We start from the raw sequence: 25,471 nt of genomic DNA, 5'->3' as shown, positions 1-25,471 counted from the left end.
TTCTGCAGAATCTTACTTTCAAATCTGGGTGCTTGGAAAGGACATCCACGTGATTAGTCTATTATGGTGTATTAGTCATTGCTCCTTAGTCACCCTAAGCAATTTGAAAAATTAAAGTAATTTAAAATTTAAAATAGTTAAATATCTAAATGTATAAAGCAAGTTGGTTAATGGACCCAAAATCTCAGGATGAGTGTCCCAACTCTATGAGCTCTTCTGTGCTGTAATTTGGATTTCTGAATTAAAGTAAAAACATAGATTGTCTGCAGGCAGACAGTTCCTGAAAAGGGCAACCTGAATAATTTTTTCCTCTGTATGTCCAGGAATTCACGATATGTATCATCCACAGGTGAAATTCATGGCTAGGAAAAGAGCCAGCACAAAACTAAAACTCTTCAGTGACGCATAAGCCTCGACGCCACGACCAGGGCTGAATTCCACGCAGGAAACCTGTCAGAGCCAGTATGACACCCAGAGCCGGGCAGGAGACAGCTGGGCACCTCCAGGCAAGCAGAGCAGCTGGCGTCTTGGAAGACCCTACAGAAGGGTAAGACAAGCATGGCCATACCACCACACTTGAAGCACAGGAAGATCCCAGGGGACCAAAATGTAGCACAAATAATTCGCACCTATCAGATAAGCTTTTATGCGGATTTTAGTTGTACATGTATACTTCACAGTTACACACAGCCGAGAAGTGGATCAGTCCACTCATCCATTTATGGTGACGTGGAACTGCTCCACAGAGGCAATTTCAGACCAAAGGCTGAATGTTGTTTTATTCTTTCTAGCTTCTTAACAGGTTGGCAGCAGCCGACAGCTATGAGTCTCTTCCAAGACACAGCAGAGTAATTCCTCAAAACAGCTACAGTTATAGTTTTCCCATATTTTTGAAATACTTACAGCTGTCCTATTCATAAAGCAGATGTAGCAGCCTTCCAGTAGGAAAATTATGATCTTATTCCTTGAATAAGCATTCTGCCTTATCAAGTTTACAGTGAAGTTCATAGGTTACTTTTTTTTTTCTTTACTTCTTGGATAAAATACTAGCAGTACATATGTGTGGAGGCAAGTCTTCTCCACACCAAACTAATTAGGTAATATAAGCAGCACAGAAAAAACCCGTATAAACAGGAGGAGGAAGTGCTAACTTGTACTAGTACTCCATCTTCTTTCTAAGAGCTTGAATTTAAATAAGCATCGAGGAAATAAAAGAATGTTAAAAAAAATGGGCAGATTTGATTTAAATTGAAATATATGATCATGAAATAGAAAAGAAAAATGTTTTAATTATGCAATCAAACATAAGCATGATAAGGAATAGAATCTTCATGAATAATACTTAGGTGAGGATTAAATAAAACTAGAACAAAATAAAATAAAACTAACAACAAAAAATCTAGGAATGACTCTAGAATTATTCTAGGAGATATATTGCTTTTATAGCAACATTTGTTCATTTATGAACTAGCATAAAAATTTTAGCCACTGCAATATACCTATACTTGGTTGAGATCTATAGATCTTAGTACTATTTACAGATGCCAAACCTGGCAATTTTTTAAGACTATGCCTCCGTGTTATCATTTTATTTTTTAAGCTAATCCATCCTTAAAGCCAATACTCCTTTGTGTTTATACTGTACCTATGACTATAGTCTCACAAAATTATATCAAATATCTCTCAAAATAAGCAGGGGGACATTATTATTTTTACGCTTAAAATGGTGATTTAGAGGTTAGATTTTCTCTAGAGAAAAGCAGCCCACCTAGGAAATGTCCTTACCAACAAAACCATGGCAAGCATATATTCTCTGTATTACTTTTAATTGTTTTAGATGTCTCTTCACAGCTGTGCAATTGTTTTAGACAGTTTAAATTTTAAAGGATAAGATCAATGAAAACTAGGATATTTCATTAGGAGTCACCATAAAAATGATAAACTAATATTTTATAACTGTATTCGTCACAAATTGCTAGGCAATACTTCTCACTATTTTTCCAGCTTTCCATGGAACAGATGTGGAAGCAACAATCAGAATCTCACAAACCTACATATGAATCATCCTGGCCCTTTTCCTGTGGGAGAAAGAATGCTTTTATTTCTGAGGAAATAAAACCTGATTTATTGAGGGCATGAAGAGCAAAAGGGCTTTTAAAGCATAATTTATCTTGTTTGTTAATTGTTGCATGCTTCAGTCTACAAGGGCTGAGGGTATTGTTCTGCTTTTAAAAGAAGGTTCATAATCGCTGATAGTTTTAAAAAAAAAAAAAAGGAAACAAGAACATCAGGCATTCATAGATATGTTTTAATACCTGTCTATATATTCTATATATGTCTATATTCTATAGCTGCAAGTTTAATTAAAAACAAAAACCTGCTTATTTAAAACAAGGGTTTACAACTCAACTGTAACTTCTAGAAAACTGTGAAACTAACATTTTTCCAAGCAACAAAAAAGTGTGGTGGATCATAACACCAGTAGAATAAGTAAATAAGAAAGGTTTAATTTTTTGAAGCTTCTGTGAAAATAACTTGTTTAGGTCAACTGTAACAACAACAGTTTTAAGATAATTTTGAATTTTTCTAAAAATTTTTATTCAGTGAAACCCCATTTATTCTCCAATTGAAAATTTAAAACTTCATTGAGCATTTCATATGGAGAATATTGAAATAAGGTGTTTCAACTACTATTCAACTTTTACAAAATTTAAATGATAAATTGGCCAAAGCCATTATTTTCTACAAAATTTATTTCAAAACCTCTGTGTTTTGCATCAGAAAACAGTCCACTGCACCAGAAGTGGGCAACTACAGGGTTCTGAGGTAGCAAGCTCAAAACCCTGTAAGATAATGCCATGGAAAATAATGCCATGATGGGGAAGTTGTTAAATAGCAAATATACTTCATAAAAAAGGTGGTGCCGTTTTGTTTTAAGCCAGATATCAATTATTAAGCTTGTGTTTAACATTGCACATGTCCTTCCATTTCGTAAAGCACCTCAGAGAGGAAGGCTGTTGGTGTGTCTGGATGAGGTCCAGGTTCACATCAGGAGTGCTCTTTGGAAGCAAATCTCCCAGTTGTCCGTGCTTACTGGGCATGAGTTTGTATACTGCTGAACAGTCTCAAAATGCATGAACTGGGTTTCTTTAGAGTGACACAAAACTGAAGTAGCGTTCTAGGAGTGCACGTAACATACTCCAACTGCAAACAGGCATTCAAGCCATGGGGCAAGGCCAGAGTCAGTCCAGTTTTAAAAATCCCCTGGAACGGGGATGTCAGGCCCTCAGCCCCCAGTTGCTCCACTGCCCCAGTGCTGCTGGTCGATGATACTTGCTAATATAGACGGAGCTTCTATGCTCGCAGATAATTAAAGGTGACCTGACTTTATATATTTTACTAAGAGATTGCAGGAGGCAAGTTAAAGTCAGACTATTACCAACAGCTGGTTATTTTTTGCAACAGGTACAATATAAAACTAGATAACCACCATCTCCTAGGTTCTGAAAATGAAGATTTCTCTTTTACATTCTTGAAAAATAGAACTTAAACCATTATGAAACCAATCCTCACTGATCCATCACTTTTCCATTTAGGAATAAGAGTTGACTGGAATTTAGTAGGGTTTATTACTTACCAGCCTGTCCTCAGATTACAACAGTGGTAACTGCAGTCAGGGGATATTAACAACCCAACCTGAGACAGTGTAAAATCTTTTATATCCCTTACCAAGATATAAAGATCAGTTACTTACTATCACCCCTGAGTTTTCACACTGGCATAAAAAGCAGCAGACTGTAAAGCTACAGGGAACCACCTTTAACAATAAAGCCGTTTAAGAGCTGGAAGTAGGCCTTGTCACAGCCCTGTTTTAAGAACCAATAAACCACAAAGATTAAACAAAAATCCAGAACTACCAGAGCTGGTGCATCACCTCAGAGTCTGGAGCAGATCTGAGCAATGACTTGCTTCTATGGCAAGCACAGGCTGTCTAAGAAGGTGTAAGGACGAGGCATTCTGAACTGTGGTTTCAGTTTCCTTCCATGACACAAACTGCTGCACAATCAGGAAGCTGCTTCAGAATGACGGACCCAGATTAATTACAGCAATTACAACTCATCAAGGAAATATTGTGCCAGTGTGCTCTGGTTGTTTCATCTCTGACTTTGTAAGTGATGACAAGATAATTTAAACACTCACAAAGCTTAGAGTAATACATATTTTTATCAATCACTCACTGTCCCGTTGATAATTTCTGCTGATAGGAAATGCATCCTGAACATCAAAAATCAGCATTTTGGCCACAATACCAAGTGAAACCACTCTTCTGGGCTCTAAGTAACGGCAGCACCATTGGCCACTACTGTGCTGCTTGTTTTAAAATCCGGGTCGTTCTAAAAGTATTAAATCCGGAAAACAACCCGGGCTTTTTCCCGCCGGCGCTGCGCCCGAGCTGCTGTTCCCGCCGCCGCCAGCAGGTGTCACTGCGGCGCAGCAGAGGCGCGCGCCCCGGCCCCGCCCGGGGGCACAACACCCGCTCAGCGCTTGGCACCGGAGGGCAGGAACACAGACTTTCCCCCCCGGGAGTCGTACCAGCACCTTGCTGCTTTAGTTCTGCCCTTTCTGGTGTGCGGGAGATGCTCACCAGCTCTTCCTGCTAACGCAAGTAGGGTCACAGCAGGTTTACGGCCCGTGCGCTGCCAGAAGGGGTAGGGCAATTCAGTCCCGCCAGCTGAATCGTCCATGGCTCCATGGCTAATGTGAGCTGGGTTCAACGTGCAAAGAGCGCTGGGCACACCTTTCGCTGCTGCACTTCTCTGGAGTCACCGATGAGCTTTGCTCTCCTCCTGCTGTCCAAGCTGTGGTGTGCACCAACTTCAGCCACCCCCACTGGCTGGCCAGTCAGGAGTGGAACTGCTCAATAGCTTTCCCGGCCAAACCAGCTACGCTTCAATATCTCCTAGCTCTCTTACTCCTTTTGGTGCGATTCCTGCTAACCTGTCATGTCTGATTTTCCACTGTGTCTTCTTGTATATTTACTCCTGGAGATGACATGAACCATTAAACAACACTCAGCAACTCAGTCTTACTTAACTTGGAACTCCTCTCCAAACTCTGCAAGTGAAGGTCAGTCCTTTATTCACTAAGATCCCATGAAGATAGTCACAGGGACAGAGTTGGCAATGATTTGAGAAAGCACTGGAGTCAAGTGTACTCCTGCATGTGACAGAAGCAGCTTTCTTGTTTGCTAAATGAAGCATCTGCAGAGCTTACAATCAGAATTTTATTATCCTTAACAACTTCGTATCAAGAGAAACAATTTAATATTGAGAGGCTACAGTAGCTGTCGGTAATGTTACCAGTATTACCAGTAGCTCTTAAACAAATGAAGCTGCTGTCCAGGAGGGCCAGATTACTAATTAGCAGGTCCCAAAGGCAACTGATTACTGTTAAAGGCAGTAAGGTGAAGAGGCTGGGCAGAACCTCCTCTTCTCTTTGTCCAGCTGCCAAGGCTTTAGTTATTAAGTTCACACAGATTCCTGGCATCAAAGTGAGTCAAGTCTCCCCTCAGGTCACATACAATATAGCACTGTCAGAGGCTAAAGTCTGCCTTAAGTTCATAGCTTTCAAATCTTGATACCTGATGCTAGGTTTGAAATTGTAACTTGAACTTCTACGGGTATTTGGAACCCACGTGTACTACAGAGCAAATGAACTCACAGCACTCAACCACACTGAAGACTCAAGACATTTTTATTCAGTTAAATCTGTCTCTTTTTAAAATGTTTAACTGAAATTAAAATGTTCGTTTGAAAGTGTTGCACTTAATGTAAAATCTACAGTGTCTTCTGTGGTCTGAACAGCTCACACGGAAAGAAACTTCATTTCACTCAGTGATAACTTCAGTAAATAGTCTCCCACAAATAAAACTTTATTTTTGTGGCTATCTAATAATTATTACACACAATATAAGCATCTAATATGTGTTCTTAAAAATAAGTATTTTAACTGACTGTTAATTATCGCTTCTTACATGATAGCAATTGAGAATTTTCAAAAGTACCACAATGATTCCCTGAAATAGGAAAATAAATAAGCAGGCCCTTCTTAAAATGAACATATGTTTAAGAGTCCAGAACTAATAATATACCAGCCAGTTTATAACCCTTATTTAATCTCAGCTGTTCAGGAAGATGATATTTAAGCACCAAAATACTGTCTTTCAACAGTCAGTGTTTGCTCCTGTTATGTTAAAGCAGTATGCAAAAAGTGTCAAAAACAATTAAAAAAAAAAATCAAAGATCACTTATTCTAGAAATATATTTTTAATGTTAATGAACCTCTTTGGTCAGAATATTTCATTTCTAACATACTTCTGCTTTCATACCTCCAGCAATTTTAAACAAATATATACTTGATTTTAACAGATCTATAGTAAAACAGGAAAAAGAAATGTGTGACAGGAAATGGATAAATTGCTAACTTTTGATTCTGCAATAATGAGTAGCACTATTGTATGTGTTTCCTTTCTGCACTGGGAATTTAAAAGTCTGTAGTGAATACAGTAAATATGTCAGTGGAGACCAGCGTGCGAGCTGCTCAAAATCATGTGCAGACACAGTCTCTTGACAGAAATCTGCTTTCTCGAGCGCCTGCAGTTCTCACCATGCACTACGGTGAAACATAAGCACTCCACAACAGAAACCAACACCAACAGGCATTTGCAAGAGCCTCTTAAAATACAGCTTGCCCCACCTCCTTTCAACACTAACACAACACAGAATATAATAAGGTGCAGCTTTCTGACTAGGAATGCTCAACCAGTCTCTGAAATGCCCTGCAGTGTGCTGCATGCTTCTGACACAAGAGCCCCTGCTGTCAGGTAGCCGGAAGCCCCCATCAGACTCTGACATGTCCTGGGGCTTGGCCATCTCAAGCTTATGCTGATGTTCTCTGTCAGACAGTCTCAAGGAAAGCAGCCTCACAGGAAAACCAGGCAACTGTGGGTCTAGGCCAGTACTTCTCAAGGAAGTAAAAATTAAGCTTACTGAGAAACAGTTAACGTAAATTGCAGACTAGGGTCAGATCCTGCTGTCCTTCAGCAGGACCAGAAGTACTGTGATGGAATGAAAATAAGAATCAGCAGCATAGTGTGAAATGAATCCTTTTGGCTGATGATATAACTGACAGTAAGCTGAGTGGACTGTTGTAGCTCAGCATGCAGAGTATAAATCGGTACTCCCCACTCTTCCTCCCCCTACTCTGCCATTCCACTACAGCCTCACAAGGAGGACTTGAGTTTAAACAAAATGTGTTGTAGCTGCCTCCTATGTCCTCCTGTACTTTTTTTGGTGTTCCACCTTCCTTTACTGGCTCTTACTGAGAATCAACATTGGAAACTAAGGAATAAGGGATTGTGTAGTGCTGTATGTTGTATCCTGTAGGTCATGATTTGGGTCCCATCAGCAGAGTAGACAAGAAGTGAGAACTTGAATAAAAATATTAATAAGAATAGTACTGGGATGAAGTAGTATCTTCCTTTTAGTTTTGGAAGACGCTTTGCTGAATATATAAATAATTTGCCATGGAAAGTAAAGGCAGTCTATTCATTCCTAGTCCTAAAGAGGGTGCAGACAGTTTTGCCAAACTTAGAGCTGCAGGGGACGCTTAAGTCATGGCTCATTACTAGAGGCAAACAAAAATGCTTACAAGAACTTTAGTGTTCATGCTCAATACTGTGAAACTCTGGACGTCAGCAATTTACTAAAGATAGCCTTAGCCTCTTGGGACATACAGATGCTTCCCAAGTTTCTTTGCCTTGACGTGGCATGTCATGGACCATCATTCTATTGCACATGAAACTCAATCTTCTGCCCCCTTGCCCCTTCCAGAAACGCACTAGAAAGCAAGCTGGTTTCTTCTCAGTTTTTCTTATGTCCCCAGTGTCCTGATGCAAAAAATGGAACTTGGACAAATAAACAGATTGCTCTAAAGATAGGATTCAGGGGGTAGCCTTCACTTCAATAAGCAAAGGATATAGAAAGTTTGCAGCTACTATTTTAGTCTCTAAATTAGAACACTGGCTCTTTTGTGAAGAATCTGAAACATCTGTGCAAATAAACATAAGCAGGACAAAACTGTTCCTCCCCCAAGATTGTCTCTCCCACAACATCCCTTTTTTTGCAAATGTAAGATCACCTTCTCTGTGTGCACACGCTCTGGTTAGTCACTCTACATGTGGTGAATATATAGTATTTGAGGGGATCATACTTGGTACTCACACTGTGCACACCCAGAGCCTTCCAGATGGCAAAACTGAGCAATCCAACTCCACACCACGCGCAGAGCGAGCCCCATCCTAGGGCTCGTAAGGCCAGTGACGAACCACTCTCTGGTAATGCAGCCGTGGCAGTAATCCCCTAAAACCAAATATAAAGTGGTCAAGAAAAAGTGAACAATAATTGGAAAGAAACATGCACTAAAAAAGTTAACTTTGTGATACAGATTTTTTCCTGACTTGCCAGTTGTACTAATGTGGCCACAAAAACTGTTACAGCTGCCAGCAGACCAGAAGAACCAAGCAAGGAGGTGGATGAGCTGCCTTCCCACCAGGAGCAGCTTTCACGGTTGCCAGTACCACCTGGGGATGACTTCTGTTACCCAGAAATGCTGAAGACAACTGTTTTGTGGGCACAAGAATCTGACCCTCAGTTATCCCACCAGTCAAAATACAAAACTGAATCAAAACCAGTCACAAGACCTTATGCCAGTGACATCACATCATTGATTTCTGGTACTTTTTCTTGGGGGGTATGGGTGAGGGACAACTGTTGGCCTACAGGTCTTGATCTGCACTCCTGAAACAGCAGATGAGGAAACTGGCGGAACCTGAGTAGCTTTCAGCTTGACACAAAGAGGGTATAATAGTGACTGAGAGACTAATTTCAAGGGGCTGCAACTCTGAAGGAGCTCTGGAAACTACTTAGGAAAATTTTGTAAAGAGCAAACAACAATGCTGAACCTATCCCCCTATAGAGTTCACCAAGTGGCAACATAGAAATTGCTCTGCTGTCTTCATACTTCCCATTTTTGTCAGAAACAAAGAGTAGGCGGTTTTAACCACTTGTTAAGATACTGCGGCGTAAGAATCTGCCATGGGACATGTCCTGAAAACACAAAACACTGTCACTTGAAAAAGCCACCTCAGGCCAAGATGAACAGAGCCTCAGTCACAGTGGGGTCCCAACCATGACGAAACCTTCTCTGTTGCAGCACAAAAATGCACATTGCAGCTACAAGGGCATCAGCCACACGCCAGCTGACATCAATCAATTCTCACCACATATTCACCATTAGCCAGCCATTCTCACGTCACAACACCCACCTTACTGTACGTATTTAGTATAGGACAGCTTCAATCTGTGTAGCCTGCAACAGCAGTAGGACAGACATAATCTTCTTGCTCACAGCGGTAAGTGTCAGCAAGAGGGTTTGTTTTTTTCCCCCCCAAAGGATCACTGTTCAATTCTTCACATGGAAACATAGATGGTAACTTGTGGTGGTTTAGTCCCTGCCGGGGTCTGAGACCACGCGGCCGCTGCCCCTCCCCCACAAAGGGAGTGAAATACAAAGCCCCGGGGCTGAGATAAGGAAAGGTTTAATACAACAGTGCAACAGCAACACAACAAACAACAACAATAACAGTAATAACAATGAACAGAGCAAAATATCTACCAATACAGCAGTGAGAAGCGTGATGGCATAACACACGTGTTAACCGACCCGTCTCGCTTCGGCACCCGGATGTGACGTCCGCATGATATATGAATAACCCGGCTAGAGCTCCCCCTGCCCACTGCTGGGGAAACTTAACCCTATCCTGGCTAAGCCAGGACATAATCCACCCTTTTATTCTATACCATGTGCGTCACATCCAGTTGCCATTTAGCAATTAGCATTAACAAAGAAAAATTAACAAAAGCACAGTAAAATTCACGGTTTGTTTTCACGCACAATCAAGTCCCCTTGTGTGGAAGTTTTGACTGAGCCGGGCCAGCTTGATTGGCAGATCCTCTTGTGTTCACTAACCAAGTGGCCTTTGTCAGATGTGTGTCCCAGTGTTTGAAGGTTCCACCCCCCATTGCTTTCAATGTAGTTTTTAACAGTCCATTGTAGCGCTCGATCTTCCCAGAGGCTGGTCCGTGGTAGTGGATGTGGTAGACCCACTCGATGCCGTGTTCTTCTGCCCAGGCATCTATGAGGTTATTTTGGAAATGAGTCCCATTGTCCGACTCAATCCTCTCTGGGGTGCCGTGTCGCCACGGGACTCGGTCTTCAAGGCCCAGGATGGTATTTCGGGCGGTGGCGTGGGACACTGGATAAGTTTCGAGCCATCCAGTGGTTGCTTCCACCATTGTGAGCACGTGGCGCTTGCCTCGGCGGGTCTGTGGCAGTGTGATGTAGTCGATCTGCCAGGCCTCTCCATATTTATATTTCATCCATCGATCTTCATTCTGCTGGGGCTTCACCCGTTTGGCTTGTTTGATTGCAGCACACGTCTCACATCCGTGGATGATCTCTGCGATGGTGTCAGTGGTGAGGTCCACCCCTCGATCTCGAGCCCACCTGTATGTTGCATCTCTGCCTTGGTGGCCCGAGGTCTCATGGGCCCACCAGGCTATGAACAGTTCACCTTTACGCTGCCAGTCCAAGTCCACCTGAGCCACTTCAATCTTAGCAGCCTGGTCCGCCTGCTGGTTGTGTTGATGTTCATCAGTGGCCCGACTCTTGGGTATATGGGTGTCCACATGGCGCACCTTCACAATGAGGTTCTCCACCCGGGCTGCAATGTCCTGCCATACTTCAGCGGCCCAGATGGGTTTGCCCTTGCGTTGCCAGTTGTTCTGTTTCCATTGCTGCAACCACATCCACAGGGCACTTGCCACCACCCACGAGTCAGTGTAGAGATAGAGCCTCAGCCACTTTTCTCGCTCAGCAATCTCCAAAGCCAACTGGATGGCTTTCACCTCTGCAAACTGGCTTGACTCACCTTGTCCCTCAACAGCTCCAGTGGTTTCTTGTGTGGGATGCCACACCGCAGCCTTCCATCGTCGATGTTTTCCCACAATGCGGCAAGACCCATCAGTGAACAGGGCATATCGCTTCTCCTCTTCTGGCAGCTCGTTATATGGTGGGGCCTCCTCAGCACGTTTCACCTCTTGTTCTGGTGACATCCCAGCATCTTTGCTCTCTGGCCAGTTTATGATCATTTCCACTAATCCTGGGGGGGTCGAGGTTCCCTATTCGAGCCCGTTGTGTTATCAACACAACCCATTTACTCCACGTGGCATCTGTTGCATGATGTGTGGAGGGAGCCTTTCCTTTGAACATCCATCCCAGCACCGGCAGTCGAGGTGCCAGGAGGAGCTGTGTCTCAGTGCCGACCACTTCTGAGGCAGCTCGAATTCCTTCATATGCTGCCAGTATCTCCTTCTCAGTCAGGGTATAGTTAGCTTCAGAGCCTTTGTATCCCCGGCTCCAAAAGCCTAGAGGTCGGCCTCGGGATTCCCCATCTGCTCTCTGCCAAAGGCTCCAGGAAGGGCCATTCTCCCCGGCTGTGGTGTAGAGCACGTTCTTAACCTCCTGCCCTGTCCGGACTGGCCCGAGGGCCACTGCCTGGGTAATCTCCTGCTTAATTTGTTCACAGGCTTGTTGTTGCTCTGGGCCCCATTTAAAATCGTTCTTCTTGCGGGTTACATGGTAGAGAGGGCTCACAATCAGGCTGTAGTTTGGGATGTGCATCCTCCAGAACCCCACAGCGCCCAGGAAGGACTGAGTCTCCTTTTTAGTGGTTGATGGGGCCATGGCTGTTATCTTGTTTATCACCTCCATTGGGATGTGGCGATGCCCATCTTGCCATTTTATTCCTAGGAACTGAATCTCCCTTCCAGGCCCCTTAACTTTCTGTTGTTTGATGGCAAAACCAGCCTTTAGGAGGATTTCAATTATCTTCTTTCCTTTCTCAAAGACTTCCTCAGCTGTGTCCCCCCATACAATGATATCATCAATGAACTGCAGGTGTTCTGGAGCCCCACCTTTCTCCAGTGCAGTATGGACCAGTCTATGGCAAATGGTGGAGCTGTGTTTCCACCCCTGGGGCAATCGATTCCAGGTGTACTGGATACCCCTCCAAGTGAACGCAAACTGTGGCCTGCACTCTGGTGCTATTGGAATGGAGAAAAACGCGTTAGCGATGTCAATCGTGGCGCACCACTTGGCTGCCTTCGACTCCAGCTCATACTGGAGCTCTAGCATGTCCAGCACTGCAGCACTCATCGCTGGCGTAACTTCATTCAGGCCACGGTAGTCCACAGTTAGTCTCCATTCGCCATTAGGTTTTCTCACTGGCCATATAGGGCTGTTGAAAGGTGAATGAGTCTTGCTGATCACCTTCTGGCTTTCTAGTCGACGGATCAGCTGATGGATGGGGACCAGGGAATCTCGGTTAGTGCAGTACTGCCGCCGGTGCACCGTCTTGGTAGCAATTGGCACTCGCTGCTCTTCAACCTTAAGCAAGCCCACCACCAAGGGATCCTCTAAGAGGCCGGGTAAGGTGGACAATTGCTCAACCTCCTCCAAGGCAGCTATACCAAAGGCCCACCGGTACCCTTTTGGGTCTTTAAAGTACCCTCTCCTGAGGTAGTCTATACCTAGGATGCACGGGGCATCTGGGCCAGTCACAATGGGGTGCTTATGCCAGTCCTTCCCAGTTAAGCTTACTTCAGCTTCTAATAGGGTCAGCTGTTGGGACCCCCCTGTCACTCCGGAGATGCAGATGGATTCAACCCCACTGTGCCTTGATGGCATCAGGGTGCACTGTGCGCCAGTGTCTACCAAGGCCTTATATTCTTGTGGTTCTGATGTGCCAGGCCATTGGATCCGCACCTTCCAGTAAATCCGATTATCCCTTTCCTCCACCTGGCTGGAGGCAGGGCCCCTCTAATCCTGCTCACCATCACTCACTTGATCTAAGAGTGACTCCTGCAAGAATGACTTCCTGGTCCCCTCAAGAGGGTCAAGCATACTGTTGGCCATTCTATTCTGTCTGGGGGATTTCTGACTGGACACTGGAGCTGCATCTCTCTTGGAAGACTCCCCTTTCATGGTGGTCTTTCCTTTCAGTTGCTGTACTCGTGCAGCTAGGGCGGAAGTGGGCTGTCCATGCCACCTTCTCATGTTTTCCCCATGGTTGCGGAGGAAGAACCACAGGGTGCCCCGTGGTGTGTGTCTTCCACTGCCCTTCTCTTGGGTGGGGAAACGCCTCCTTCTAATAGCTGAGACATTGGCCCGTCCAGGTGGAACGTAGGACATGTCCTCCTCCACTTTCTGGAGCCTCTGAGACAGTTCCTCTACAGCTGAAACCAAAGCATGTTGGGAGGAAGGAAGACTTCCCTCATATTGCCAGAGCTGGATAATCACTTCATCCACTGTCTGAGTCTGGGTGTCTCGCCACCAGGACGCTACTGCTAATGCTTTGGAATGTGCCTCTGGTCCACTTTGCAGGAACTTCCACCACATCAACTGTGTGCAAGGGGCCTGATCTGGATCCATTGGTGACTGCTCATCATTCAGATCACCATAGACCATGTCAAACACAGCCATTTCCCTGAGGTTTTGAATGCCTTTCTCCATGTCGGTCCACTTGCCTAACCAACATAGAGCATCATCCTTGTAGGGGTACCTCTCCCTCACACCGAGCAGGAGTCGCCTCCAAAGGCTGAGGGTTTGAGCCCGTTTCCCTATTGCCTTGTCAATACCAGCCTGCTTGGCTAAAGGTCCCAGCTGCTTGGCCTCTCTCCCCTCCAATTCCAAACCAGCAGCTCCACTATCCCAGCATCGGAGCAGCCAGGTGCAAATTTGCTCGCCTGGAATGCGGCAAAAATCCTTCCACATATCTCGCAATTCAGTCAGGGATAGAGATCGGATGATTACCTCCGGCTCTTCCTCTGCTCTCGTGATGGGCCTGGTTCATTATCACCCTGTGCACTGCAAGGGGATTTTTTGGTATATTTGGTTTTCCGTATTGGGGTGACTGATATTGGCACTGCTTGTGCCTCTGGCTCAGTTGCTGCGCTGGTGGAGGCGACTGGTACTGGCACTGCCTGTCCCCCTGGCCCAGCTGCTGTACCAGCAGGTTCACTTCCAGATCCTGCAGCCCCTTCTCCCCCTTGAGGGCAGTGAACAGCGTTAAAAATGACACAGTAGGCATGGGCAAGCCCCCAGCACATCGCAACGACTTGTGTCTCCCGGGGTTTGTCAGATTGGCAGCACACCTTTTCCAAATATTCCACCAGTTTATCAGGACTCTCCATTTGTTCAGGAGTGAAATCCCAAAGCACTGGGGGTGACCACTGACTCAGGCACTTGCCCAGTTTTTCCCACACACCTTGCCATTTACAACTATCTGCCCTCAGGGCAGGTTTCCGGGTGGTGCTATTGTTGGAGAAGTACCACATGGCCCAAAACAAGATCTGGCAGACATTTAGAAAGGATCGTACCGCAAACACAGTGGCCAGGAGGCTCCAGGGATAGCTGAAACTTTCAAAAGCCGAGAGAATCTCTTCCCCTGGCTCACCCATAGAGGGGGTGAGACCCTTAACAAAAGCCCAGGCAGCAAACAGGTACCAGTTCACCCCCACAAGTAGTGATACAACCATATTATAAGCGGTTTGCAGCCAATACAGCAAACCAAGACCCTTGATACATTTTCCACCGAGAACAAACATCAGCACTGGGAATGCACAGTGGATATAAGGATTAATCCAGCCCCACCTCGCAAGCAAATTGGTCAGCATTGCAAACGTTTCTTATCAAACAATACAAATAAAAACAGAAAAAATTACACCTAACAGATTGCTCTAACACACCTTCTCCTCTTGTCCTTATTTCAGCCCTCTCTTGCCCCACGTTCGGCACCAAAGTTGTGGTGGTTTAGTCCCTGCTGGGGTCTGAGACCACGCGGCCGCTGCCCCTCCCCCACAAAGGGAGTGAAATACAAAGCCCCAAGACTGAAATAAGGAAAGGTTTAATACAACAGTGCAACAGCAACACAACAAACAACAACAATAACAATAACAGTAATAACAATGAACAGAGCAAAATATCTACCAATACAGCAGTGAGAAGCGCGATGGCGTAACACACGTGTTAACCGACCCGTCTCGCTTCGGCACCCGGATGTGACGTCTGCATGATATATGAATAACCCGGCTAGAGCTCCCCCTGCCCACTGCTGGGGAAACTTAACCCTATCCTGGCTAAACCAGGACATAACTGTTAAAGACTGGCATCCATGGTCCTTACAAAACTGAACAGTCCTACTTACTTACTGGGTATCTCAGGGGAAAAAAAAACAATTATTGCTCAGAGGTAAACATAAATGAGAGTGCAACATACAAACGTATTCAATACAGTTTTCATTTACAGTCTAAAATACTGAAAAGTGAAATTAACTTGCAGAAGGATCCAAAAAATTTTCCTCCAAAACATGCCGAAGAGCTGCACTTTTCATCACAAAAAGTGGGGAAAAAATATTTTGTATTCTTGCTTTAAAAAGAATTTACTTTTTTTTTTTTTTTAAAATGGTTCTTTCTTCTTTGATATAAATAAACATATGTAGTGTGTATCACTATGGCATTTGGTCAGTGAAATAGCACCAGTAGTTTTTTCCTCTTGGCTTTGTATCTACTGAAATGTTAAAATGATCCTCAGATGGTCCTCAGCATTAACACTTTTCCTTAGGATTTAGCTGTAGGCCAGTTACCCAAGGACAAATACACACTTGCAAAGGGCACAAGCAAAATGTATCTTGATCCTTACTTATTCAGATTTGGACATCCCAAAGTGGAAGCTAACAAAACAATGCTCTGTAAGCATACACATACATGCACACAGGCACAGAGATCTTGAGTCACACTATTATACCACTTCCTATTATTTCCTTACAACAGCTAATGAACTTTCATAACTCCTTCAGTAGAGACTGCTTTGCGTAGATTTAAAATGCTGATGATTATTTCTGACATTTTTCCTGCTTCCATAGTCTAACCGTATACAACGACATGCATAAAAATTTCTCCCATTTGAAAGATGGGAAATAAATGGACAAAAATATCCTCCAGACAGAATCTTTAAATAGGAATCATTATCTGTGAAAATTGCTGGCAAAATAAATCCACACGAATGCTATTTAAATGCTTGATTGCCCCAGAAAAAAAGTGGTGAATAGAAACAATTGATCTGGTTTTACTGACAGCAGTCAAACAGCATTCAGTCACAGGCTGATTCCTTGGTGTATTAAGTACACAGATAAGGATTTCTGTAAACAACACCATTTGTTATATGATTATCAGATATGCTGTTCAGAGCATCGCGAAAGCCAATTAGTGAAACACTAAAAAATTTTAAAAGACAACAGTAGCATGGAGAAAAAGATGTCACCAACAAAAGAACATTTTTAAGAGAACTGAGTTTTATTCATGAGCCCATTATTCTATGCACAGATTGTTTTTTCTTCATAACTGCTCCTGTATTTTTTTTAAAAAGCAACTATGTAATTTAAAAAATAAGCTACTAAATAATACTTGAGTCTTTCTAAAAACCAGAGGAGGAACATATAGGGCAGAATTAGCTGATTTGGTTACTAAACTATATGCTTCATATTTAATTCATTTCTTCTAGAGGATATAAGCAGGAAGTGGGAGAAGGAAAAATGACATTGTTTTTGTCAGACACAGGCCTCAATTCTGTAATTATCCCCTTGTGGATAACAGTGTGTCTGAAAGGAAGCAGTGCCTAAAATAAATGGTGTGTTCAACTGGTTTGGTTGATTGTATTCGGCGTGTTCACTGTTTTGCATGACCTAACCCATTGTAAAATTAAACACCTGGATAAATGCTGGTAAAAATGGGACACTTACCACAAGGAGGCTGCTGCATCTGAGCATTTAATTTTACCACCCCCACCCCCCCAATCATTTCTTAACTGAAGGTCTCTGCAGTGGTTCGTCACTAAATAGGATTGTGCAATCTCAGTTTCGAGTCAATTTGGGCACCAGTCCTACAAATGCTTACATTTACTTTACTTCATTACTACAGAGGAGGTACAGTAGGTGCAATTTCACCTTTATCTCTCGCCGGTAACACTGACGCTACTCTAGAAGAGTAGGGTCTCATACTTCCTGGAAGTCTGCATGCAGTCATGAAGCCATGATGTGATGCTACAGCTTCCCCTCTAAATCGCTATTTTTTTTCCTCCCATAAAGCTATTTAAATCTGTCCCAGGCTGCATTATGTTTGCTTCCTGTTTCTACCTGACTTGCAAGCCACCATTTCACAGACACAAAAACTGGCACAAGCCAGCAAAGGTGCTGAAAGAATAGGTCTTGCATTTCTTCCCAACACTAAGCATTAATTCTCATTCCTTCGGACTTTCCCCCAAGCTTGTGACAGCACAGTCACTGTAGTCATGCAGTGAAGGGGATCAGAGGCTGATTTGGACTAAAACTAATGCAGGAAATAAAAAAAAGTAGAATTAACCAGTATCATCTCACCAACCCTGTAACACAAGTGTTGGTGCCTTCACAGGTGCAGGAATGAATTGCCAGAAACTAAGGGCTGGTTGAATTACTTCTTTCAACAGCAATGCTGGCTGATGTTTGCTTAAAGTACCTGTCAAACTATGGCCTCACCTTAACATGGATAAAAATAATATTTAGGCATTGAACATCTAAGAAGGATGCAATCGCCTGTACTTATTCATAGTTACACTTCTGTTATTATACCTGATGTGTTATTAAAAATGACCTGCAGTAACTAACTATAAATGTAAGAATGCTACTGCAAAACTGTTTACCATGTTGGTGACCTCAGAGAGCCTCTATAGACAGGTAACATTCTCAAAGTCTAGCCTTGCCTTTTGAAATTACTCACCTACAAGTACTTTAACAAAAAAGCATCTTTCTACACTTTGCAGTATTTAAGTTGAGGGGCCCAGGAATCACAGATTTTTGCTAGCAAAATGTTGTAATTCATTTGCACAGATAGTAGCAGATATGGTTTTTCAGCAAAAATTGAAATGGTATGTATCACTTGGTACCATTTCCAGCATATATATATTCTCGGATGTCAATGTAATGTCACTCTTGATAAATTTCACACTGATAACACAACAGCTCAAGACAGCCAAGATTATGCACAAGCTGGAAAAAATGCAATGCTCAGGAAAAAGGAAGTTTAAAAAAAAGTTAAAAAAAATAGATAAAAAGTGATAGAAAGTGCAATGGAAGAATTTTTTTCTCTTGATATGCAATGTTATTGAATTAACATTTTAAAAATAAACACAACTGATCAGTTCTCAGCTCCCTAAAAACATCTGTAATACATCTTGTATTTTAAGGGCTCAGTGGAGACAAGCCTGATCAATTTTAAGGGCCTATTTTTGACGTTTTTGGCAGTAACAAAGCATTAGTGAGGAAAAAAGCATTCTTCAATTAAATATGCTGTATTTCAGATTAATGTACCAACATGGTATAATTGCTAGTTTTGCTTTGCATTTTTTTTTCTTCAGAATGCTCAGGTGGATCCTGTTAGTAATTGCACAAGATCAGATTACTTTTGGCCACCAGATCTCATAGCACCAAGCCACTACTCACTCTCATCAGTCCCCTTACACAGTGGGAAGGGAGTGGAGAGCTTAAATTCTGACTGAATGATTCCACTTGCATATTCCACAGCTTACAGGCTTTCTACCTCTTCATTCCCATCCTTACTGCAGGTACCTCCCTTCCCAATTCACCGCAGCACTGTGGGACCGCATGGTGAACTGGATCACTGCGGTGATACAGGCTCGTGACTATAAGTGTGTTCACATCACAGAATCAAAATGGACCGTCAATTATATCCCTTTCTACAGCAGTAGTATGATTCCAGCAAACAGTGTAAGCTTTATGTACTTCAACTAATCTCAAGTACTAAAGTATTTGGCAGTGTTAGCTCTGAATTGATTTTTAAATTAATCCTACCCCTCTACTGACTTGAACTAAGTCTAGTGCTTTTACCATCACCTTTGTACAGCCAAACTCCACATACAGATTTCTATAAAGCATTTGATGCATTCTTATTTCCTGTGTGCCACAGTTGGAAAATAGTTTAAAAGGAACAAACCTTACTGAACCAGTCTGGGTTCTTCTTTTTTGTCATGGCAAGTGTGGTGCCAAAACCTGCTATCATTCCTGCTGTAGCAACGGTACCTAGAAAAATTCCACCTGCCAAGAAAAGTTTAAGAAATAAAAATTAAGATTTTGTTTATTAAGGGGAGGAAAAAAACCTGCAAACCACAGAACTAAACCTATTTTGAAAATAAAACCTGAAAAATTAAGATCTGTCAGCACATGCTGAAAGGAAAGGCACAATTGTCTACATTATTTACATTAACTCAATATGGCAAAAAAGCATAGTTTGAAATAGAGCATTTTGAAAATGAATGGCAAGTGTACATATTTTCAAGTCACACATACACACACAAAATCATTTGAATCCCAGAATGCCTTTTCACAGTATTTCAAAATTTCTCTCACTCCAGAGCCAGGCTACTAAAATTGTCTTGTTGTATGGCTACGTCTCACCCTTCCCCAAAAGGAAGATGCAATTATTTTTGTTGCATCACTTATTATTTCAAATGTCCACCTAAAAATCCACCAGTACCTCTGAAGACCACTCCATAAGCAACTCTTGTTCTTCAGCTTTCTTTGTTTTATGTTCTAATGCTCTATCTAAAAAAAGAAAATGACACTAGCAGGAAGCTCTCCCAAGATAGAAAGCATTCCTCACTTCGCAGCTCTTTCAGAGTGTTTCCGAAGTCACTTGGGGTCCCTTGATCCCTTCTAGTTCTTGCATCAAAGGCACACGTAGCCATACATACCCACTTTTAAGAAAAAGGCTTGTTACAAAGACTGAGTGTACTGCACAAAACCATCTGATTCATACTAAAATTAAAACATTTCAGGGGGTTACAAGTTCTTCTTTTACAACTATTGATACGCAGCCTGTTTTCCCTTTCCTAATACCAGGTTAGGTAGCTACAAAACTGGCCTGAATAGGCAGTGAGAAGCAAAACGTGTTTATGTTAGGTCACACTTTTTAAAAATTAATTATCCTATTAGTGTGATGGAGAAATTTGCTGTACTCATGTCAATGCCATTTATGAAGTACCTCTTCCGCCTGGGATCAGGAAGACCTCACACTCACGCTGGCCGGACTTTGCATGCCCGCCGCATTTTACATCCTAAGGTCTACTAACCAACATTTCCCCGATTTCAGAAATAATCGGTCTGGAATTCATTAACTTCTTAACTTGGTCTTGAATTAACTGACGGGGCAGCCGGGGCGGGTGAGCCGGAGCAGCTCCGGCCTCCGCGCCGCCAGGGGGCGCACCGAGCCCGCGCAGCCGCAGGGGCGGCCCACGGGGCAGGCAGCGCCGCCATGGCCGCGCGGCGAGGGCCGGCTCCCCACGGGCCTCGGCTCCCGCGGCCGGGGTCCTGCTGGCTCCGCCAAGCTCCCCATAGCCCGCACCAGCCGCCTCTTTCCTGCCGCCTCAGGGCGTCCCGGCAGGGCTGGGAGCGGAGCCCCGCCCGCCGCCCCGCTGCGGGGCGAGGGAGGGCGGCGGCTCCTCTCGCCGGCCTCGTAGCCCCCGCGTCGGAGTCAAGGGGCTGAGGGGCGACGGGCGCCGCGACCGCTGAAGGGGACTTCAGAAGCCGTGGCTAAGGCCGTCTCCAAACGCCTCGGCTCCTCCCCGGGGACGGGAGAGTGGGGCAAGACCTCGGGCACAGCAAGGGGGGGCACGGAAGCGCCTTCCTCCCGCGCGCCGGCCGCCGCCGTCCCTGCGGCATGGCTGGCCGGGGCAAGCGGCGCGGCCAGGGGCGGCCACGGGGCTCCCGCAGCCGGGCGGCTCGTCCCCGACCCGTGCGGGGAGGGGAGGGAGACGGGGGCTTTCTGCACCTTTGATTAAGAAGAGCTTGTCCTGGGACGCCGCAGAGCTCCCGCCCCGCCGGGGCAGCGGCAGCCCCCGCCCGGGGTCCCGCGGAGCCGCCGCCGCTGCCCCCTCCTGGGCGTCCCCGCCGGCGGCCGCCCCCATGGCGCGGGGGGAGGAGGAGGAGGAGGCGGTGGCTGTGGGCCGCAACCCGGAAGAAAACGGAGCTGGGCCGGGACACGCAGCCGCCCTTCCTCCTCCTCCTGCTCCTCCTCCGGTGGCGGGGCTCACCTGTGAGCCCGGGCGGTAACGTGGGCCCTGGTGAGGCACGTCCTCGAGCACCGGAGGTTTTCCCCGCGGCGCTGGTGTCTCGGTGTGCCGCTGGCAGCCGCCCCCTCGGGACCCTCCTCTCTTCGGGGGCGCGTTCAGTGGCCCTGGGAGCCCCAATCGCGCAGAGGGAAAATTGGCAAAAGTTGTCAAAGCGGCTTTTAAATCGAGTCTTTTCTGGCAGGCTCATAAGGGGTTTTTTGTTTAAGCCTGTGGGACAGATACCGTCATGGACTTCACTAAACGAAACTGGGAGAAATTCTTACTTTCCTTGAATTTTACTAAGCCATATCTTGATGAATGGTGTTGCTCTAAAGAACATCTTGTTCAAAATTCTCATTCTCCCAAGTTGTGCAAGTAGTTCTTCATTTAAATTCTGTCTGAATGGAATCAGAAAGTAACACTACGAGAACCACGTTTCTGTTTTCTTTCATGTCTGTGCCGCTAGTTCTCAGTTGCAGTTGCTGATGGATATAAATTGCTGTACAGTTACCTATCACTCTAGAATGTGTTCCTTTATCAAACGCTATACTAACTTCTCAGGACTCAGTATGGGCAGGTAAAGTATATTTTTATTTATAACAGTCAGTACTTAAACAGCAAGCAAAGAATGTAAATAAATCCAAAACAAGTGTTTCTCCCCCAGCTTCTTTGTATCTTTTCATCATCATTTATAGTCTGTATCTAAGGGTCTAATTATAGGGGCTTGGGTTGCTAGGCAAAAATTCAGTATTTTGGGAAACTTCCTGTTCATGGTACTTCTGAAAACCAATCCAAAGCTGTTTCCTAATAGTCCATGTACTGTGTCAGTTAAAGAAAATTTTACAGTTAAGAAGCAGTTACTGCAAAAGGAGTAGGCATTATCTCTGCTGTCTAGCTGACCCATCATCACTAACTCCATTTTTCTAATCTGGACAGCACCTAAATGACTTCTAGTCATCTTCCCTCCTTCGGAAAAAGTGCTCCAAAATCCTGTGTTTGTTTTGGAACAGCATTAGACTTTGCCACAAATAATAATAAAACCTCCTAGAAAAGCTTAGAAAAGATGGTCTTAGAAAAACTGCACAGTAACAATATTAAAAGAGGAAATGGCTTTTTATTTTATCTTCATGATGAAGTGTATATGATTATATAAATATTTAAATGTTATTAGCATGCATAAAATGAAAACAGCAACATGCACATCATTTTTTTTGTAAATTGTGTCAAGATCACCATTGTGTCTGCTGGAAGAATCCTTGAACTGTGAGAGATAATAACCTATTTTTTGTGTCTTTGATGATAAAATCCTAGATTTTCTTCTCAGGATAGTTTTTTGAGTTCACATCAATCAGGACACCACTTTCTTTCAAATCTTCTCCAGAACTAGGAAGAAAGAAAAGAGAAAAAGATTAGTGATGTTATTTAATTCTGGTTTGAATGATGCCAAGAATCTGTCTTTAAGAGGGTCAGATAAGATCTGTCTCTATTAATCATTTACAGAGACTTAAAGTAGGGCATAAAACCTATGAAATCCACTCTGTCTTACTGAATAACTTAAAATTCTTAGTGTTGTAAAATAAATTGTCTCCTTTAAAAAAAAAACCACCAGATATTCAGCAGAATTGCATCCATTTAGGTTACAATATTAATCTCTTCTTGTCATATAATTGAATATAATAGAAAGCTTTCTCTCCTTTTATGTATACCTCACCCAAAAGCCTTGCATTTTTGGTCATTGTTCCTTCTCTGTCACTGTTAGGATACACATGCAAGCGTACTCCTCTACATATGGCTACTCAGAATTCACCAGTTATCTTTTCTAAAATTCAGTTACATTTTTACTAAAAGCAGAGACATTTCTGTTTGAAAGACAGATTTTAATTGTTCTAGTATCAAATACCCAGATCTTCATGAGATGAAGGCATGAAAATGCAGGTGCAAATAAGTAGGTTATATAGGTGATAGCAGAGTTGAAAAATACATTATTTGTACTCATTTAATTTGACCACGGGTCTGAGCTCTCATAGCTCTGTATTTGGACAAAGTAACAGTAATTGCATGACTAGGTTCAGGCACTGGGTGCATGTTTACTTTCTGTCGAGGTTTGCAATAGCCAGGATGCCCTGAGTTTGTGAACACTGAGCTTCCTTCTGTGGTCTTCCTGTTTTATTACAAAAAATTTGGTGAGCCAAAAGCAGACAGTGAGAGGCAAACAAAGTTTTCACCTTCAAAGTATGTGTAAATCTCCACCTGTGATTCTGAAGTTATGGTTAGGATTTCTACTCTGCCCCCCTGGGTTTTAATGAAAAATTGGTAACACTGTGCCTCTCTCATAAAAATTCATTTAAAAAGTACAGTATTGACGAGGGTGAAGTGTGGAAACAGAATAAGGAAGAGCACAAGGAAAAAAATAAATTTAAGAAAAATACAAAAGAAATACATTTGCATAAATATATTCCCTAAGAGATTTTTATAATCTTTGCGAATGTGTGGTATTTCTGCCAATAAGCAGCCCTATCAAGAAATAACAGCACGGTGTGCAAACTTCTTAACATAAAGCTGTGAAATATGTCGGTCTTGGCCTGTGTTTCTCCTGCTCCCCTTCCTCTTCTGTGCAGCACTGCACAGTGATACTTGGCCATCTCCAGTGGAGGTGAGTTTCATTTGAGGACCAAGCTTGAAATCTAGGTCTTCAGGGGAGAAAAAGCTAATTTATAAGCTGTCTGGGACATAATAAATGCAGGAGTTTGATACATTCCCTAAATTGTCTAACTGACTGATTTTATATATCCAAAACAGTCTTGAGTGCCACTGCAAAAAACATTGGCACCTGAGGTACAGAATCCTGCCTGGAGTTTGAAAATCCAATTCAAAACCTAGAGGAGTTTGATTTGAATACTGGCTAAACGGACATGTTCGGTAACAGAACTGGATTATGTAAAAGAATGTGGGAAAGAGCCAAACACTGGATTTGGAAAGACAGAAAATGCAGCAGTTGAGCTACTCTCCGGCTCTCAGGAGAGCTGAGCTTTGCTCTCCGCCTGACTCGCTGGGGTCATTTCCTGTATTTATGGAAGCTTTGATATTCCTGAAAGCACCGTGCAGTGTCAGCGCTGTGTACAGGCAGGGGCATGAAGAAACCAGTTACGTATTTCCGAACAATTTTCTGGAAGAAATGAAAGCGTTCTGCAGCTATGACTGGGTTTCTGCAGAAATCTCTTTTTACAGTAAGCTGGTTACTGTTGTGCATCTCTTAAAAATCTGGTGGCTGAAATTTCCATGTTGGAGAGTAAGTCTTCAAGTCTCTTGTCTCATATCGCAGCAAAAATCTGGTCACTGAATAATGATTTGTAGATTTTAACCACAGAAATACAAAGTCAGTGCTCATTTGTCAAATGTAAGAAAAGTTATAAGAAGAGCCTTGCATCGGAGAATCAAAAGACACTTTAAAAATATTGGTTGAGCTAGCTTCACGCATTTCTGGGAGGGGTATTTTTCCATTTGGAGAAGATGAGGAAATTAATCAGTTTGCACAAAGTTCTGCTGTAGTTCTCCAGCAAAGGCAGGAGCTGAGAGGCTGGATCTCCAAATTCCTGGTCACCTCCCCCAGCCCCAGAGATGCCTTTCTAAGCTGCAGCTTACTTCTGCAGAATATGAAACACTTCTTTTTTAATTTCACTTTTACATTTGGCTATTCAGCAGGGCATGTCAGGCGTAACTTTGGACAAGACTGAGTGTGCCAGCATGCTGCACTGACACCACAGCGGCATTGCTTTTTATGGCCAGAGCCTGGCCGCGTTTCAGTAAATGGCAAAAGTCCCATTGGCAGTATGGCCAGAGTTTCAGTTATAAATCCCAAATTAGCACTCACGGATGATGACATTATGGCTGGTCAGAGGCGCACTACGAATTTCAGAGCTGTTGATAATACATATCAAGGCTGTCATATGCCTTGGACAGCATTTATGTGGGCCTGCAGAGATGAGAACACTTATGGAGGATCTTCTTGCATATGCGTCTATCCACTTGTTTTCTATTCTTATCCTTTACTAAATTATATGTTTCATTACCTGCTCAATGTTTACAATATTCTCTCCTGGCAAGTAAAATATGCCCATATTTCTTCGGCTCTGTC

General features: G+C 43.5%; 1 protein-coding gene and 1 long non-coding RNA gene across 2 annotated transcripts in view; one reads left to right on the top strand and one right to left on the bottom strand.

Annotated features, from left to right (window-relative positions):
• The window catches only part of TMEM242 (transmembrane protein 242), a 29,287-nt gene extending 7,827 nt beyond the window's left edge, over positions 1-21,460 (bottom strand). The window contains exons 1-3 of the mRNA XM_074862771.1: positions 21,057-21,460; positions 19,224-19,324; positions 8,283-8,420 (exon numbers count right to left, since the gene is read on the bottom strand). Coding sequence (XP_074718872.1) covers positions 8,283-8,420; positions 19,224-19,324; positions 21,057-21,192 — 375 coding nt within the window. The 5' untranslated portion in view covers positions 21,193-21,460. The remainder of the gene's footprint in view (positions 1-8,282; positions 8,421-19,223; positions 19,325-21,056) is intronic.
• Positions 373-8,765, top strand: LOC141940933 (uncharacterized). Its single transcript, XR_012628164.1, has 2 exons — positions 373-547; positions 8,558-8,765. It is a non-coding gene; the product is annotated as an uncharacterized LOC141940933 (long non-coding RNA).
• Positions 21,461-25,471: the final 4,011 nt, after the last annotated feature.

The sequence above is a fragment of the Strix uralensis genome, chromosome 3 (assembly GCF_047716275.1).
Source record: "Strix uralensis isolate ZFMK-TIS-50842 chromosome 3, bStrUra1, whole genome shotgun sequence".
In the NCBI taxonomy this organism is placed as follows: Eukaryota; Metazoa; Chordata; class Aves; order Strigiformes; family Strigidae; genus Strix; species Strix uralensis.
The sequence above is the reverse complement of the archived record's forward strand: the minus strand, read 5'-3'. Positions and strand labels throughout refer to the sequence as shown.